The 15,888-nt window shown below is 41.2% G+C and overlaps 1 protein-coding gene across 7 annotated transcripts in view; it reads right to left on the reverse strand.

The window, feature by feature from the left end:
* Positions 1-15,888, reverse strand: part of LOC128253271 (inactive dipeptidyl peptidase 10) — a 39,258-nt gene that overhangs the window by 2,562 nt on the left and 20,808 nt on the right. For 2 of the 7 annotated variants that reach the window (XM_052981546.1, XM_052981545.1), the window contains 13 exons: positions 10,565-10,660; positions 9,512-9,626; positions 9,321-9,415; positions 8,147-8,274; positions 7,872-8,083; positions 6,169-6,424; positions 5,591-5,704; positions 5,178-5,301; positions 4,994-5,108; positions 4,787-4,901; positions 2,144-3,201; positions 1,123-1,427; positions 807-913 (listed from right to left, as the gene is read on the reverse strand). In XM_052981546.1, coding sequence (XP_052837506.1) covers positions 842-913; positions 1,123-1,427; positions 2,144-3,201; positions 4,787-4,901; positions 4,994-5,108; positions 5,178-5,301; positions 5,591-5,704; positions 6,169-6,424; positions 7,872-8,083; positions 8,147-8,274; positions 9,321-9,415; positions 9,512-9,626; positions 10,565-10,660 — 2,805 coding nt within the window. In that variant the 3' untranslated portion in view covers positions 807-841. The other 5 variants (XM_052981551.1, XM_052981547.1, XM_052981549.1 and 2 more) reach the window with 5 other exon arrangements.

Consider the following 15,888-nt stretch of genomic DNA (forward strand, 5'->3'; position numbering starts at 1 on the left):
ATAAACACAACTTAATTCAACTGAGAGCCGCAAAATTCCGCCCATCTCAACGGCCCCAGAAAACGGGCAACAAACCAACGGCAAACACATACGATTATGACTGGGACAGGGACCGAAAATGAAGTTTGGCTGGTAAGCCATTTTAAGTCTAAAGTGTAACAAGTGTAATTAAGACTCAACGCGTTTAATATTAAATTAAAAAACAAAACGAAATGGGAAAGTTTTTGGGAAGACTAGACACTTATAACACAAAGCTTATACAGATAGGATGCAAAAGGAAACATTTGGGTAGGAAGGTACTTTTTAACCAGAAACTTTATGGTTTAAGTCAAGAATTTGCTTATTTTTATATGAAATATTTTGCAATTATTAAAAAATAGTTTTATTATTGGTTTAACTTTATTTAAATAAATTTGTTTACAAGCAAAGACGATTGGATAAAATTGTCTCGAAAATCGGAATCGTCTCTGTTTTATTATAAAATATTAGTTATTTGTACTGCTTATAGTGCATCAACGTTTAACAATAAAAAATAAAACTAATGAGGGTAAGAGGCTTAAAAGTACTTTAAACATCAAACATTGACGGGTATCTTAACACTTTAAAGATAAGTAAGCAAGTAATTATATTATGGCCCCAACCGAAATTCCCAATAAGACATTGAAACAGCGAATACTTGGTTACAGAGTGAGTGAACCTCCGACTAATGACAACATCGACAATAATAAGGATATAAAGAATTAATTGTAAACAATGAGAAACCGACGACGAATATGATGAAAGAAAACTGTCAACGGCGACTGTACCTATTATCTGAAGGATGTGGGATATGGAATCAAACTTAGCGCCCATAAAAACTATGGAAGTCCAGAAAATCCATGGAATCTGATTGATTTTGTTGTTGCTGATCAATCTACGCGGTGGGGGGAGGTCGAGAACCAAACCGAAAACGTAACAGAAAGGAAATGGCAGGGGTTGTGGTATTATTTTGGAGGTGAGTTATTGGGTTTGTATTTATATGGAGAGCAGGAGAAATAGAGAGAGTTATATATATATATATAATTGTGGTAGGAGAGTGGAATATAATACATAATTTTTGGTAGGATTGGAGGTTCCACTTACCAGCTTCTTGAAGCAATCCTCAAAGAAGGCGGTCATCGAGCGGTACAAATGCCGTTTGACCCCCGACAAGCTGTGGCCCTCGTCCGGATATATCTGTTGCTTGTAAAGCACCCCTTTGCTGGTAAGCGATCTGGCCAGCACCATCGATTGCTGCACGTGCACATTGTCGTCTGCGGTTCCATGGATCAACAGGAACTGGCGATCCCGCAGATTGTCCACGTACTTCGACAGATCACTTTCCTCGTAGCCCTTGTAGTTATCCGTCACGTTTGGAAAACTAAGATAGCGTTCGGCATACGTAGAGTCTAAAAGGAAAAATTATGTTTTGCATGAGTTAAATAAAAGTGGAATGGTACAAACTTCAACTAAGTTACTACTGGTAAACGAAATACGAAAATTCAAGTTATAAGAAAAGACAGTGAATGACTATTGCTTAATTTAAAAAAAAAAATCCCCGATTAAATATTATTTAAATACAAGACAAAAATAGGTCTTATTTTAGAATTTTATAGCCGAATATTGAAACATTTTGTTGCAATTTATTTATTTGTTTAATTACAATTAAAAAATTTTCTTAAGCTGTCAATTTTAAAATGAGAATTCTGCCTAGACTAGACATTTTATAGGGTGTGCCACAGAAATCACTTGTGTTTTGAAATCACTTATAAATATGTTACAAAACTATTTTCGAAACGCCAATAGATTTTAAGGGGTGTTATTTTAAGTATGAGAGTGTTTACATTTTTTTAAGATGATCATTTGACAATTTTTAGAATTGATTTTAATATTTCAAAATTTGAATTCTATTTATATTTTACCATTTTTAGATTAAATTAAATGCATATTTATCAAATAGGAAGTATTTTAAACAGAATTTTCAACAATATAAATATTTTAATATTAAATCATGCAATTTAATACGCATTTAAGTATATTAAGTATAAAATTTTGATTTCAATCGTCAGATACTTATTTCTACTGTTCCATTTTTTTATCGGGGCAGGATATTATTTAAACTCACCGTACAACTTCCAGTTGGTGACCGGCGATACACTGATTCCGCATTGGAAAATCGACTGCTGTCCGGCCAGTGCTAATGCGGCAGTATATCCGCCGTAGCTCCAGCCCCAGACTCCCATCCGTCGTGAGTCGATGAAGTGCAGGTTGTCCCTAAGGTACTCACTGACCTCCAGTTGGTCGGAGACCTCGACGCTGCCCAGACGCTTGTAGACCTCGTGGAGCAGCTGGTAGCCCTGGCCCGCGGATCCCCGGCCGTCGATCTCAACGACAATGTAGTCCTTGCTGCCGGCCAGATAGGTGTTCCAATCGACGTGCCAGCGGTCGGTGACCAGCTGACTGCCCGGACCAGAGTACACGTGCAGGATGGTGGGATAGCGTGTAATCTCGTCCTCGCGCAGAACGGGCGGAAGGAAGAGCCGCACCTGGGCATGGTACCCGCCGGAGATCATTACGGGGAAAGTCTTAATCTGAGGCATGGCTGTCTTGGCCATCTTCTCCTTCAGCCGGGTGTTGTTCTGCACGGTGACCAGCAGTTCCAGAAACTGTGACTTCGGCTCCTCCGGCCCTTTCTCCTCACCCCCCTCCGTGGGTGGTTGCTCCTGCTGAGTACTCCTCCGCCTTACCTTGGCCCCTTCTGGGGCGGTGGATTTCAGGCCGTAGATAATCGAGGTGGGTACCACTGGACCCAGGCAGTCGACCAGGACGTACTTTGCCTGCCTGGAGAGCGGGAACTGTGCCTCATGGAACAGGCAGTCACTGGGAGGTGGTGGCAGGGGAACACTCTGACCCCTGCCCGGTTGCTGTTGCTCCACCGGCAGTGCTGGCTGCGGCGGCTGCGCCTCAGCTTCCTCGGAATCCTCCCAGTCGTCGTCCCAGGCGGTCACCAGCTTGGGCGGCGACTTGGTGTGGCCCTCGTCGTAGCCCTCGGCCCACTGCGTCACCGCCGGACACGTGAGGCAGTCGGGGGAGTGCAGGGCCTGACCTTGGCGTGCCGGCTGGGCGGATACGCGATACAGATGCTGCTGCGAGGGAAGGCGCTCCGGAGTGCCCAGGAAGTAGCTGCAAGGTAAGATACAAATTGTAATACTTAAAACTACCTTTGTTTCAAAAATGTCTGTAGATTTCAAATATAAAAGTTAAAAAATTAACCTTACAAAACGTATGGATAAAATGACTTTCTCCTAGTTATTGCCATCAGATAAGATCTAAAATGTTTTTTGTAAAAGTATGTTAAAGGGGTATTCTGGTTTAGAAATTAAACAAAATCGATTTTTTTTGCATGAAAGCTTAGACTTTAAAATATATGTTCCTTTAAAGATCTTACAAAATTCAAATTAGTTTTGGAGATACAGCCGAGCCATTATAAATGTTTCCTAAACTTTAAACGCGTTTTTCCTGAAACTACCTTTTTTGAGATGGTTGACATGATATTTCAAGTTTTAATAAACCGATTCCTTTGAAATTTGGTATATATATAGTTTATATAACTGTCTATCGCGTCTGCTTGGGATTGAAACAATTTTTGTTATAAGAATTTTTAAAATATTTGAAGAGGTAAAAAAATCATGTAAAGAACTTTTTTTGTTTACAAGTCGATGCCATTTTGTTATTGATATTTTTTTGAAAGTGGTCAACCCGATAGCGGCTTCTTTATAAATGAAGAACTGGTTTGATTTCTACAATGGTTTGAAATCATGTCAGCCAGGACTAATCGATTTTTTTGAAGTCCCCACTCCACCGGCCTGTATCGCGGCGAATTTTGGTTATTTTTTCTTGTAATTTTTTTTCTATTTTCTCAAAAAGTAAAAATAAAACCTAAACAAAAAGGAATATCTTACTTGAAAAAGATGCCCAAAATTCAGGCTTCTAGACCACAGTACTCACTTAATGTATTTTGAAAAAGTGGACAGTTCTAAATTACTTTTTAGCATTTAAAACTACAATCTCTATAGTTCTAAAAAATTTTAGTACTTGAATAAATATGGTAAAATTATATTTTATTTATTTATTTATTCGCCAATGGATGGATAAATCCTTATCTGGCTATCAGCTAACTTAACTTAATTAATATTAATTAAAAAAATATTCCCTAAGCAATTGCCTAAGCACATCCTTCTTGGATCATAGTGGCAAAGAGTTAAAAAGTCTAAAAATTCTAATGATTGGCTCATTCCGCGCATAGTTAGTCCTCGCAGCACTTCCGAAAAATGGCTGGGATATTGAATTTTATTGAGCTTAATATGAATGAACTATCTATATTACCAATTATAACATCGTTGATAAAGAGCAAGCTCGCATTTGAACGCCGATCTACTAGACTGCAGGTATGCAGTAGGCAACATTGGCTAGAGTAAGCTGGCAAAGGTTCCGAAAAGTGTAACGGCTGAAGTGCAAATTTAAGGTATTTTTTCTACAGCCTCTCAATTTGATTGATATGAACAACACCTGAAGGGTTCCAAGTAAAGGAAGCATATTCCACTCTTGAACGCACAAATGCTGAGAACATTTTAGTTGCATATACTCGTATGGAGGCAACGTAACCGCTTTCAGCATTCACATATTAAAAACGAATATGTTATTATGCCCATAACTATCCACTTAATGCACGGAAGCAAAACGGTTTCGCATGTGCGCAATCACTTACATCCAATTATCCAGCTGGTCCCAGTGCAGCAATCGATTCACTTCGTACGGCCCGTGGGTGAGGGGCAGCACCCGGTTCTTGTCGATGTCCACGTGCACGATGTGCCGGAAATAGCCTGTGATTAAGAGGTATTGGTTGCAGAAGAGAAGGGAAAGCAGGCTTTGTCACTCGGGAAACAAAGGCCAATTTGACATCCCAGTGACTTACCAAACAGGCCGTCCCGCAGCGGGGAGATGGCCACGTAGATGCTGGCGTTGGCGGCAAACAGCGGCACTGCGACAGTGTCCACCCAGCCACGTCCGTCCCCGCTCACCCGGTGGGTCTGCAATGCGGATGGGGTTCATTAGGAGATTGGTGGCTCGGTGGATCGGAAGCGCCCAATTGGACTCACCTCAATGCACTCGAACGACGGGGCCTTGCACACACTGACCACGGAGATGTTCTGCGGACGATTGAGCCACACCACCGCGATCTTGGAGTGACTCACCCAACTGGCGCTGCTGAAGTAGTGATCCCTGAGGCAACAAATTAAATGGTTCGGAAAAATGTAAATGTAATGTAATTAGTTAATTTCAACACTATTAGATGGGGGTGCTCACGCCTGTGCACGTGAAGCATTTGTTTTTGTAATTGCACACAGTGTAGGGAAAGGTAAGAGCCGTCTCACAGGTAAGCTTTTTTGTGTATGTTAACAACAAATACATTGAGTTTTCTTTTTCAGCGCTAGTCGAAATGCAATTTGTTTTTGTCTTTTCTCGACTTTACACTGACTTTAGCTAGACAGACAAGGGAACGAAAACTTACTCATGAGCCAAAATTTGTGGCGGGTGCAGGTCGGTGGTGCGAACATTCTGTGGATCCTTTAAGTCGGCCACCCGAAGAGTTACTGTCGGATTCTGAGTGCCAGGTTTGGGGTAGCTATCAAAAAATGAACAAAAACAGTATGAATAGGGAATAAAAACCTTAATCAACCTATATTCCCATTCATTATTTTCAGTCTGCCGGATGGCTCAAGCCGTCCTAAATGGGACGATGACCTTTCGAAGTCCGTTCCAGCAATTTATCATACACAATTGACAGGGGATCAACCCAAGTACGTCACACTTGCTTAGGTGCCCAAAGTGTTGTTTTGTCTTGTGCTCAGAAACTAATTCCCATGCCCCAACTGTCGGCACACCCCAATCGGGAGGTGGCAAAAGGACAGCCCCCCGGATAAGGATGAGTCCACCTGTGAAAAGGTTTCGCCACTGTCACTTCATGAATTTTAAGCGTGATGCTAGTAGGCCATTAGACGTTGCGACGGCACGAGAGAGATGAGGCATTAGCACATAATCGAAAAGTGATATAGCCAAAGCTCCCTACCTAATGGGGTCACGACTTACCGTAAGGACCTGATTTCCGGGTACAGGCTGGCATGCGGATGGCTGCCGCTCGACGAGGCGCCCGCTCCCCCGCCCCCAGATCCGGCGCCTCCGCCGGCTGTCGCAGCTGCAGCTGCCGCCGCTCCGCCAGAGGGACCCGTCGTTCCGTACCAGGCGAAGTGCTGCTCCTGGACGTGCGTGTCGTTGAAGGTGGCGTACAGCATCAGTTGGCCATTGTCCGACATCCAAATCGCATTATTTGCATGAAGGATCTCCTCTGCGAAATGCGAAGCAATGGAAAATGGAAATAAAAACAGTTGAGTATAATATCGGACAACAAGCGCAGTTTGCGAACAACGCACTATGGCGGTCTGAATTTCAAAAATGTTTAAATTACTCATAGTGTATATTTAAAAGGGGGTTAAAGATGATTATCTTAGATTTACTTCTAGGGAACTTGGGTTTCTAAGATTTTAAACCTTTAACAATGTAAATGAACAAGCATTAAAAACAAACTATCTGAAGATATTAAAAAATATATTTTCGGACTATATTTTAAAAGATTAAATAATGGTAAAAAAATCGATGTAAGTCCAAGTGATTTCTACTAGCGCAGTTTGCGAACAACGCACTATGGCGGTCTGAATTTCAAAAATGTTTAAATTACTCATAGTGTATATTTAAAAGGGGGTTAAAGATGATTATCTTAGATTTACTTCTAGGGAACTTGGGTTTCTAAGATTTTAAACCTTTAACAATGTAAATGAACAAGCATTAAAAACAAACTATCTGAAGATATTAAAAAATATATTTTCGGACTATATTTTAAAAGATTAAATAATGGTAAAAAATCGATGTAAGTCCAAGTGATTTCTACTCAATTTAAATATGGTTTGATTTGGTTTTCATCCATTACGGTTTTTAGGTATTTTATATTTTATATTTACGTTTTTTTTTATATGGCATTTGACTATTTTTGGAATTGATTTTAATATCTAAAAACTTCAGTTAAATGTAACCCTTATTAATCTTAAATATAATGCATTTGAAAAAAAACAGGATCTCTTTTTGAAATTAATATTTTAATTAATTTAATTAATTAATTTAAATAATTTAATTGTGAAATACAAAATTTTAGATTTAATATCTAGATATATATTTTTACTTATCCATTTTGTTGTAAGTGTGGATATCGCAAAATTCAAGATATAAGGTTTTTTAACGTTTTAAAAAAGGTTGTATAAAAATTAATTTGAAAAAATAGAACGGAAATTAGAGCTCAACAATGCTTTTGTCATATGATCTAATTGATTTGTATTTAGTAATTTGTAATTTTTTAATAATGAGGACTGCAAATTTCTGAATGAATGCAAAAAATGCGCAACGTTAAGTCACATTGTCTAAAAAGCTACGTCTAAAATCACATTTGAACCTTCTCATTGCGGTAGGAAAATTTTGTTTTTTGTGAAAAATTTCGTAGAAACTTTTGGTATTGGTCGTTTTCATTAATACTTAAAAAACCTTAATCGTGTGGGTGAACAAATATATAGACAATTTCAAGCAATACTGCAATTGATATAATGGGTCTAAAATCACGTTTGACTTTCCTTTCATTTGCCAATGCGGATCGTCAAACGTTACTTTATAGACTTAGATTCTTTGGCAATATTTCTTAGAATTGTCTATATATCTTAGAGTTATAATGAAACCGAAATTCCTCTCACCTTCGTACAGCCAATCCGGTATGCCATTGTACACCACTCCGGGCACTGCGTCGTGAGTGATCCGGTGCACGGCCGGGCTGCGCACCTCCTCCCTGAAGTAGATGTCGTAGTTCTGCACCCAGACCAGGGCGTTCCCGGCGGGGGTGAACCGGGCGTAGTGCAGGTAGGGCCAATCGTCCAGGTGCGGACTGTGGCGCAGCTTGATGCTCTCGCTGGCGGGGATTACGGGAAAAGGGCTTGAATGCGGACGGGCGCGGCTCTGGACTCAAACTCACCTGGTCTGGATGTCGTAGAGGGTGTACTGGGCCAAGTACGAGTGCCGGAACAATTTCACAACATTCTGGGCCAGGAGCAGATAACGCTTGTCCGCCGAAATGGTGAAGGTGAAGGGTGCCAGGGTTTTCTGTTGGAGCGGAGTGGTATTAAATGTTTGCTGCAAATTATGCGGAAAACCGGGGAGGGGAGCCTGCCACCGCCAATGCGGCAGTAACAATGCCAACACGTTGCGTATACGTAATTTTAATTAAAATTTTAATGGTCTTTTCTGATTTGCACGCAAAATTGCGGAAGTTTTGTTGGTGGCTCGTCGGAAATTTTCGAAATTTGCGGCATTGTTTACGGGGCTGAGTAACGGAAGTGCTGTCAAAGAGTTGCTGCCTTAATTTGGTTGGAAAAACAATCTGAAAATGATTCCCCCTAGACCAACCAAATGAGGAGTGGAGCTAAGCTTTAAGCTATTCATAGCTCATTTACTGTTTGAGTTTGTAGGCAAAGTAACATCATGCCAGATCCTGAGCTCGACTGCTCACTCGTGTTTCTTTGGATTCGGCTGCACATTAATTATTTCGCACTCAACTGGCAACTGTTGACTTTTGCTGGCTGCACTTGTTGCACTCCTTGTCTGCATATTTTGGCCCCTCGAGGCACTCAAAATGCACGCTTGCCAAGTTGGCAAGAAAACGCTTCTTTGTCCCGCCCTTACCTCTCAGTCTTGTCTCGTCTGGCAGCAGTTGATTCGTTTTCTTTGCCTTCGGTTTCCCTTATTTAATTCTCTTCCAATTCCATTCGCGCATTATTCATTTGAAAGCCTTTCACCCTGTGCCCCTCCACCACATGTGTTTACCCAGTCATTGACATAGAAATCTTTTGCCTTTTATCGCTATCGCCGCACTCAGTTAACGATAACTTGGCCCATTTGTTTCGCTCAGCTCGCTGTTGTGCCCGCCATAATATCAGTTAACATTGCCAAGTCGAGTGTGTGCACTTGAGATATCTGCCTAGCGGCAGGCCCACCCACCGTCCACCGCCCACCGCATCTAGGACTCCTACAACTCCCCGACTCGTAAATAAGATGGGGCAAATATTTATTCTGCTCAGAGAGATAAGCAATAAGCAAACAAGCAGCGCACTGGTGGGCGGACGCGAGGGGGATTGGCAAAATGTACTTACAAATGTCACATTGGACATGAGGACACGTTCCGAGCGATTGGCTGCACTCAGCAGACAGATGCGACCCAAATGGTCCTGGTACAGAAACTCCTCGCCTGCAAAAAACGAACGAAACGATGGCAGGGCGGAAATTAAAAGCGATTTGCCAGATAGAATGGCGACCGAACGAACAGCACCCATTCAGGACTCACCATCGATCCAGCTGCCGTTCGAGTGCTGCGGCAGGAAGACCCCGTCGACGATGTCCTGCAGCTTGATGCGCTGCCCCTTGACCCGCGGGCCCTCATCGGGGGGTGTGAGCAGCACCTTTTTTGATAAATGTAGAAATTTTATATGTTGTCTTCTGCACACTCACACAGACAGGCAGACAGACAGACAGGCAGGCAGACACACGTGAACAACACACACACAACATCAACATCAACAGCAACAGCAACAACGAATAGATAGAAAAATGGTCGGTGGTGTGGGGTGGGTAAATTTATCAGGCAGCCACAAAATCGCAAAAAAGTAAACAAACAGACAAAAGACAAAAATGAGCGTAACGTATTTACACAAAATTTATCACAATTGTTTCATATATATAGGTACATACATATAAATATACACATAAACATGAATGGGTGTTCGAGATTTCTTTTTCGTTGCTACCATTTGTTGCTAAAATATTTACAGAAACAGCCCAAAAGCAGGCCTCGCAACTTTTTTGACAAACGGCAGAGTTTCGCCAATTAAAAAAGAAAACTTTTACCACCCAATTACGCGCGGGCACTTGTTTTGTATGTGGTGATTTTAAAGTGGAAAAAGTAACAGCCTACTTTCAGGCAGAACTGTTTTCACACTAATGGCAATTTACTGTTTTGCAAAAGTAGTTTTCGTTTAATTCGGATTACATTATTTTGAGTTTCTATTTGTATCGTTTTTTGGTGCTTTTGGTGTGCGTGAAACAATTGTACTATTGAATTGACAGTGTTTTGGTAATTATTGATTCGGGTTTGTTTTCCCTAATTGCAAAGTGCGTTTGTAGAATAAATTTTGGGTCTGGTCGCCAATCATTGATGATTGTCAATGGGGCGAGACACATAGAACTTTAATCTTTCTTTATTGCCCATAAATTGATTTGTGACACCGATTTCCACAATTAGGCAATCCAGTTGGTTGCCTGACTGTACCACAAAGGACAATAAACATCATGCTGTACTGTTCTGGGTTGGCTTTTGCGCCAAGTGTTGGCTAAGACTTACCACCGAAGTTACAATCAGGGCCAGGACAATGATGATGACCAACAGCGCGATGAGGATGCCGCGCCAATTCCTCTGGTTGGGATTGCTGGAGACCAACTGTGCAAAATCACAAGAAAAATAGTCAGTGAGAACAGTTAAACATTAAGAAAATTAATTGGAAAACGATAGAATGCTAATGCGGTCCATAAAGAGCACGTGCGACTCATTACCTCAAAGTTATGAAGGCTGGCCATGCCACAAAAAGTCGGCCAAAACCGCAAATAATTGGTTGGCCAAGATGCAATTATGATTCACTGATGATTCAGTTTTCCCCTTCCCATGAGCGGGTTGCCTTCGAAATTATGTCTACCCTTAAGCCAACACACAGTCCTTATATTGTGAGCATATAGAATAGGCAGGCCCTGCCAAAACCCCTTGCAAATCAACGCTTAATGCATATTTAATGTTGTCAAGCAACAAAGGAGAACAGAAGCCCAAATTAAACACGACAAGAACTAAACTCACGCAGCCCGTACAAGTTGATACCGATTTTTACGAGGAGGACAGGCTTTTGTCTGCGCTCTGCCTGATTTCGTCCCAGTCAGTCCGTCATGTGCACACATACACACAACGCCGCTTAGCCGAATAATTAATTAGGGCCCCATAAAACTATGCTCCTCTGCTGGATCATGAAAAGATGGCAATGTATTAATCAAGAGTTGCGTGCCAGAACGCTAAGGCTTATCAAATTAATTTCGGGGACAGGAAATAAAATTTGTATTATCCTTTGAGCTATATATAGGAACAAATTTTGAATTTAAATGATTAAGCTTTTATAACGATCTATTTAAACTAAATTGCCTATCGATTTTGCCACAAAGCATGACTCGCTAAACTCATAGAAGCCGCTAGAAAGAGAGAAAACGCTCAATTAAATTCGCATACACATGTCCAACCCGCAAGCGTCCCTTTTGGCCATTAGTGCGGGCAGGTAAGGGCTAGCCTTAATTAATAACTCGGCTCACATAGAAATGCGGGACAAATTGCGAGGGAACACGTGTACCTGCATGACTATTTATAATGGCTCCCAACACTCCCTTCATATATACATACATGTGTCTTTAGTTCGGAGAGCGCAACCAGCACCTGTATTTATTACCAACACAGCGCTCGCACCGCAAACAAAGTGAAAACAACGTAAACCAAACTATCAAACAACAATAGAGCCCACCAGCTTGGGTAACTTTCGGGCAACTTAATTTTGCCGATCTACTGCTCGAAAATATTTTCGTGGAAACAATCATAATAAAAATGATTTCTTGGGGGCACACGCGGCGTGGCGTACACTTCATTTGTCTTAATTGAATTGAATTTATACTCGTCAGGAGGGTCAAGTCCTCAGGACTCTAGCATAAGAACAGGAGAGCAAAAAACACTCAGCTTGATTGCCGGGGAGGAAAATACTTACACACAAGCTCAAGTAAATATGCAAAGATACGGCTATAAACGAAATTTAAACACTCAACTTGATGAGTTGCTGTTAACGCTGGAGGAATTAAAAATGATGACAGTCATCAATTTTAGCAAAGCCCGTCCGCTGCCGCAGAATTCAATGAGTTTACTTCTGACGTTTGAGTTGATGGAGGATTCGGAGCACATGAGCAGTTTCTCTTATTAATTTTAATTAATGTTGATGCCTTGCTATTAGCCCAGGTCGTGGCCAAATATATATTTTTCAGTCAATATTATCTGGGCAAGTTAAGTTGTTTGTGAAAAAAATGCTTTTGACTCTTATATGTGGTTCGAAATAGTAGCCAAAAGCTTTTATCTTTCAAAACACCATGAAGTTTTAAACAACTTGGTCTATTGAGGCAGATTATAAATCAGTCACAAAAGACATTATGACATGTAACTATGACTACAATAACATTGCCATTTGTATGTTAATAAATCGATCACAATGTTACAACAATTATAAATAGGCCATAAATAAATTAATTTAGCCGAACAAAAGCTTTTAGATGCCCAGCGATATCGGTTTCACCGAGCAACAGAAAATAAAAGCGAAGGCCGCTGTTAGCAAGCGTCAACTTTCTGGCATCGTGAACCTTGTGGCTCGAATCGGAAACAATGGTAACCAAAATTGCTCACAATGCGTCACTCGACTTATGAAAATGAAGTGCACCAAAGGAAATGGTATTGAAAAAGGATAGCGATTTAAGTGCACAAGAAAGGAAAAAAGCGGATGCCATGTCCTCGTTTTATGGACTTTTTCGAATTTTTGTTTGTTCTTATTCTTGCTGACTTTTGATTATCTTGGGATTGCGGATTAACATTGTTATCATTTCATTCTCTTTGTGTCCGCAAAAGGGGAAAGAATTTTTTCCCATGGGAAAAAGGCACAGAAGTAGGACTTGATTAGATTCTTGGTTACCTGAGATTTAATCCACAGCAAACCCGAACTGCTAAAGTATTCGTTTTTATCGTTCATCGTTCAGAGTTTTAATTTAAGCCAATGCGGGGTGCTGGACACTTTACCCCGACCAAGCTTAAAAGCAGAGAATAGCCAAATTATGTCCTGCTCTCTCTCTCTCTCTCTCTCTCTCTCTAACCCCCGAATACTTTCACTTTCGCTTTCTCTGAGCTGGCCAGGGGGCAGAGATAATGCGAATGGGAAACTCATGGCACCCACATACACCTACAATCCCAAGTAGGGCATTAGCTGCCTTTTGCGGTTGAGCTCGTCGAGCTGAGCTAGGCAAACTTTGCTTGCTCCTCGAGTGCAGAAAGTTGAAAGAGCCAGCTGTTGGTGGTTTGGAGGTTGGAGAACCGCGGTCGGGTGGCGGGTGGAGCGCCAGGGTGGAGAGCCTCCAGTTATTTGCATAAGTTGTCATAGTTATTAAGCTCTGAGCGTTAAAATTCTATGCAGCATACTTTTAAGCGCATTAAAATGGTTGCCAGGTATAGTATTTGTCGAACGAAAGGGGAAATGAGTTTGGACACGGAGAAAGTGAAAGTGTCGTTTTCAATTAACTTGCTAGTTGGCTCAGCATTAAAAGCCATCTGTTGGGTCACAAAAAGGAAGTCAGCTATGAACGGGTCTTTGTTAATGGGGATTAGAAACTTCCATCTTGAAATTAAATTTCAAAAATTAATTATAATAGATGGTAACTTTCTTAATCTTTTATAAAAAATTATACTATATTCACGGATGATTTTGGACTTGGACTGGCTTTTGATTCGGGCTTAAAATTAAATTTCAAATATTAAATATAAAAGATAATAAATTTACAATTTTTTGGGACTTACTTAATGTTTGCATTAATTGATGTGCCTCTTTAATTCGTATGCCAAATTTTAGCAATGCTTAGTTGATTTCTAAAGATTTTAATAAGTAATATAAATTTGAATTTACCAATTAAAAAGTAAATTTCAGTTAAAACAGTTTATTGGGCTGATACTCCCACCGTCACCAAATTTGCAATAGCTTGTACTCAAAATTGAGTTGACCTCCGCCCTTTGACACGCTTGAAACTTTCGAATAAAATTTGTCGAAGTTTGTCTAGTAATGTTTGCTTTGCACTCAAAGGCAATAAAGGCAATGAAATCCTTCGGAGCCAACGAAAGCTGACTTACTGCATTTTCGTTGATTCTTTTTGTTTCCTCGCTCGTGAGTATTGGAAACCTTGGAGGACCTGCACCCAAGGTAGCATTCCACACAGGCATATTGCCCTTCGCATTGGGGGCGAAATTAGTAGGCAATCTTTACGGCCGGCTGCCTTCCTGCCAAACGTGGAATCCATAAACAGTCTTTGGCTGTGGCGGGCAATTGTGAAAGGGATGCAGCTCAGTGCATCCTTGCACGCTCCTTGCGGGTGTGTTTTTGTTGGAGTGAATGTGGGTGTGGGTGTGTGTGCCCGTCTGGGTCTGGCTTTCCGGCATGCCGGCCCCATTGTCTACCTGCGCGTCCGCCCACCTCTCCCCGGCATTGGGTGCTGCTGTAAACAGCAGTTTACCTCAAGGCCATTACGGCGTAGCATTTGCTTTAACTGTCACGTGGGTGGGTGTCGCCCGTACTCGGCGACCTGGGTGGGAGAACGCTCTCCTCTGCGTCAACACACACTTGAGCTTCCATTACACGGCCATGATTGCTTATTTTTCTGTTTTCTCCTTTTCCAACCTGCTGCTGCAGGTGTCGAGCCTGTCGGCGGTCGTTAGGTTACCTGAATTTGTCAAAATAAAATGTAATATGCCAGCGCCGACACAATTGAATGCGATGTGCAGTCACTGACTTGGGGTCGCGGTAGTTCAAGCAAGAGTGATTATTTTAAAACATATCATATCCCCCCGGAGTTGTACTTTTACGATTTTATGGTTGGATAAACTTGATTTATTTTGGACCAAAGAAATATTAATTGAAAGATGAGGAAATAACGATCCTGCGACATGAATAACAAACATATCAATTTTATTTGCAAGTCTTAGGACATTTGATGCAAATTTTGCCATCAAAACAATTTTCACTAATTTTCTAGTTTTTATCTCCTAATTCTTGGTTTCTTGGTTTTTCAAGATTTTTCGTGAATTGAGACCACAGTCCGGCGAGAACATGTGGTCAATACTAATTTTCACGAACTTTAGAATTTTACTATTATCTCACTAAACATTCATTGATTTGTATACTTAACACCGAAACCTTAATAATTATTTGGACCTGTAAACTTGAGTGATACCTAATTTCCTGCTATTGCAACACTCGAAAAAAATTATCTCTAAATATTGCCTATTGCTCTTTAGATCCCTCTTAACTATTTAACGCACACTCTCTTGCAAAAATACACCTGTCAGCCAGCATTATCATGGTTAAAACAATTTATATAGATGGAACGCACTATCCCATTGTGGATGGCAAACACTTCAGTCGGTCAAAAATCGGAGTGGAAATAACGGCTAATTGACTTCCGCTCAAATGGTCGATGGTCATTTCGACTGTCTGTTTATCTTTGCAGACTTTTGACACTCCAAATCGCCACAAAATCGCGACGGGATGAAAATGAAAGGCCTCCTTTCAGACAACTTAGTATGCAAAGCACACACAGTCGCAGAGATGCGGTGCATGGCTAATTCAATTTCGCAGTTGTAGCCAGCACTGTCGGCGCTCTGCATTTGAATAACATGCGGAATTAATTTCAATTAGCATCGCAGCCGCACAGTTGATTCCGCAGCGCCGCAAGGAATGCAGCGAAGCGGGAATGGCTGACCATCAAAGTCAGCGGAAAAACGGAAGAGAATGATGAAAGTGCTGGGAGGAAGCTCAACTTCCCCGGCTACGAGTCGTGGATTGA

Source organism: Drosophila gunungcola (assembly GCF_025200985.1).
Source record: "Drosophila gunungcola strain Sukarami chromosome 2L unlocalized genomic scaffold, Dgunungcola_SK_2 000008F, whole genome shotgun sequence".
NCBI lineage: Eukaryota > Metazoa > Arthropoda > Insecta > Diptera > Drosophilidae > Drosophila > Drosophila gunungcola.